The following is a 3,350-nucleotide window of genomic DNA, read 5'->3' on the forward strand; positions in this document are numbered from 1 at the left end:
AACAAAGCTAATACCGTACTACAGAAGGACCTCTCTGGCGATGCCCGTGCCCTCCGACGTCTCCGAACTGCTTGTGAGCGTGCCAAGCGTACTCTCTCCAGCGGTGCCCAGGCCACCATTGAGATTGACTCTCTCTTCGACGGTGAGGACTTCACCATGTCCATCACCCGTGCCCGTTTCGAGGACTTGAACGCCAAGGCTTTCTCTGGCACCATCGAGCCCGTTGCTCAGGTCCTCAAGGACGCTGCTATCGAGAAGAAGGCCGTTGACGAGATCGTCCTTGTCGGTGGTTCCACCCGTATCCCCAAGATCCAGAAGCTTCTGTCCGAGTTCTTCGACGGCAAGAAGCTCGAGAAGAGCATCAACCCCGATGAGGCTGTTGCCTACGGTGCCGCCGTCCAGGCCGGTATCCTCTCCGGAAAGGCCACCTCTGCTGAGACCGCCGACCTCCTCCTCCTCGATGTCGTTCCTCTGTCTCTCGGTGTCGCCATGGAGGGCAACATCTTCGCCTCCGTCGTTCCCCGTGGTACCACCTGCCCCACCCTCAAGAAGCGAACCTTCACCACTGTTGCCGACAACCAGCAGACCGTTCAGTTCCCCGTCTACCAGGGTGAGCGAACCAACTGTGAGGACAACACCAGCTTGGGTGAATTCACTCTTGCTCCTATCCCCCCCATGCGCGCCGGTGAGGCCGTCCTCGAGTGTGTCTTCGAGGTCGACGTCAACGGTATCCTCAAGGTCACCGCTACTGAGAAGACCTCTGGTCGCAGTGCCAACATCACCATCTCCAACTCCGTCGGAAAGCTCACCACCGACGAGATCGAGAAGATGGTCAACGAGGCTGAGCAGTTCAAGAGCAACGATGATGCTTTCCAGAAGAAGTTTGAGGCTAAGCAGCAGCTCGAGTCCTACATTGGCCGTGTTGAGGAGATCGTCTCCGACCCCACTCTTTCCCTTAAGCTTAAGCGTAACCAGAAGGAGAAGATCGAGAGCACCATCTCCGACGCCATGGCTACTCTTGAGATCTCTGAGAGCACTGCTGAGGACCTCAAGAAGCAGGAGCTTGCCCTCAAGCGTCTTGTCACCAAGGCCATGTCCTCCCGATAAATGCATTACACTGTCTGAGATTGCAGTGGTGTAGATATCCCGGAGTACTGATATTGGAGCTTTAAGAACCAAGCACCCTAGACGCCTCGCGAGGGGCGATGGGGTTTACGACCGGCCTGGGTGGAATTTCCTTTTGTCATTAACGGTAATTGGACAAGGGAGATGACCAAGGCATATGAAAAGTTCTGCATGTTTCATGGGTATGCCGCTCCAGGACGTGGGCGGCTATGACTACTAAAATGAGAGCCGATGGAAAACAAAAAAGGGTCCAAGATGATTGTTAACTCGTTGGCCAGAGTTTACAAGGGGTGGACAACGGCCTGTGAATTTAAGCATAGATATGGTAGATTGCAGAAAAGGAATGATGCTATTTTACCTACTCAACTTTTGTCTTGTTTTGTAATGTTTGCCATGAAGTAAAGAATGCTCTCCTCGTTAACCATGGTTTGACCTGAATGCTTTCTATTTTCTAATTAGGTGCCCAACGTCTTTAATTTGAGTTTATCATTGGCAGAGTTCATAATAGGTAAGACGTTGTTGCTCTGACTACCTACGTAATAGTGCTTCTGCTGCTACTCAATCTTAGGACTTGGCACATCAATATAAGAATCACTCACAGATGACCTACGGATAACTCAATGGCTAAGCTTCTCTCGTAGTTTTATTATGCCTTGACTATAATTACATGAATATCACGTTGTTCCAAGTCTGTTAGGCACACAATCAACCTGCAGTGAGTAGCTAAATGGGAAAAACACTCATTCTTATGCAATACAAGGCACACCTGCATTATTTACTTGCTTCTACGAAGTAGAAAAGGTCTGCCCAAGATTTAGACAAGGTTTATAATAGAACATAAATAGTCTAAGAACGGGTCTAATTTATCATAAAGTAACTAAATTGTTTTATCTCTTAGACAAGTAGAGTCAAGTCTTCTGCGACCTTGAAGTGGCTCGGTACATGCAGAACTACAACTGTTTATCTAGAACGGTGAGCACTCACTAGACATTATTTCTATAGCTAAGTTTTGTTTTATGAAATCCTCGGTCAAGCTTTCATTAGCATCTTTAAAGATAGCATCACCTTAACACGAACTAAAAACACATGAAGCCGAAGTACCCCTTAGCAAGGCCAACAACTTGATATTCTTGTCCTGGCACCCATTATGGCCCGCACAAGATAACACGAGAAGGACCAGTCAGATTCAGACCTGTCCCACCAGTGTGGGCACTGAGTAGGAGGACTGTCGGGCCATAACTAGTCCTATTGAAGTTCTGCGCAATGTGTCGTCTCTCGTCTGTAGAGGTATTGCCATTATAACGTTTAGTGCGGTAGTTGGATTTTTCGTCTGTACTGCGCCTTCGTGTTATGGTTTCATTGATGACGTCGAGGAACATAACTGAGCAAGAAACAACAATGATCTTCTATTGAGATGTTTCGAATTGGACGTTTTCAATGATAGAGATGATTGTTTTGACTCTGTCGGTGAAGATGTCGCTGGATGCTGCGCCTGGCAGTGTCGTTTTCAGCCATTCTTTGGCGAACGCTGGGTTGAATCGAATGTGCCGGGCTTTGGCTGCCTTTCTGGTGCTTGGTACGGAGTAGACTCTGCCTCGTCATCATCATCACCTAGGACATCCTTATTATACATGTAGTCCTTGCCCGTCATCGTAGTCGTCATCAAGGGGATCTTTTTGCTCGTCTTCCCTGATCTCTTGCTTATCATTTTTGCCGGCGAGAGGAAGTTGGAGGTCTGCGTCCATAGGGCATGCATATCATACTCGTTGTCTTGTTGGAAAAGGGAGTTCATGAAAGCTTCAGTTTCTATTGTAGACAGCCGAGTGGCACTAAGGCACTTTTTCTCAATGCCATGCCAACGTGCCTTGAATTATTTGAACTGAGCTGGCGATAAAGCATCCAACTTAGCTCCATCGTGTTCCGGGACTGGCAATTCCGTGTCTTTGAAGCAGACCGCCATACCTATAAACTTGGCCTTCCTGACTTTGGAAGCAATCAGAAGAGTCCACAATCTCTGTGTTGAAGTGTATTCAGAGTCGTACTCGACCTTTTGCACACAGATTGACAACGCGCTTAGGACGAGCCACAATAAGGCCCTGGTGAAAACGACAGTATAACTGTCGCTTATACCCTTGAGGCTCAGAATTCTTCTGGTCGCAGAACAAGTGATGGAAGTGATCAGAGGAAGTAAAGAAACCTCCACGGGAAAATAGCATCGTTTTCCC

General features: G+C 48.1%; 2 protein-coding genes across 2 annotated transcripts in view; one reads left to right on the top strand and one right to left on the bottom strand.

The window, feature by feature from the left end:
* Positions 1–1,490, top strand: part of FGSG_00921 (heat shock protein SSB1) — a 2,755-nt gene extending 1,265 nt beyond the window's left edge. The window contains exon 5 of the mRNA XM_011318356.1: positions 25–1,490. Within this exon, the coding sequence (XP_011316658.1) occupies positions 25–1,107 (1,083 nt within the window). The 3' untranslated portion in view covers positions 1,108–1,490. The remainder of the gene's footprint in view (positions 1–24) is intronic.
* Positions 1,491–2,632: 1,142 nt separating this feature from the next.
* On the bottom strand, positions 2,633–3,341 carry FGSG_11859 (uncharacterized protein; the record flags this gene model as incomplete). Its single annotated transcript, XM_011318357.1, has 3 exons — positions 2,633–2,931; positions 3,088–3,221; positions 3,256–3,341. 3 exons carry the CDS (start codon positions 3,339–3,341, stop codon positions 2,633–2,635), a joined length of 519 nt encoding a protein of 172 aa, XP_011316659.1.
* Positions 3,342–3,350: the final 9 nt, after the last annotated feature.

This window comes from Fusarium graminearum, chromosome 1, assembly GCF_000240135.3.
Source record: "Fusarium graminearum PH-1 chromosome 1, whole genome shotgun sequence".
Taxonomy (NCBI): Eukaryota; Fungi; Ascomycota; class Sordariomycetes; order Hypocreales; family Nectriaceae; genus Fusarium; species Fusarium graminearum.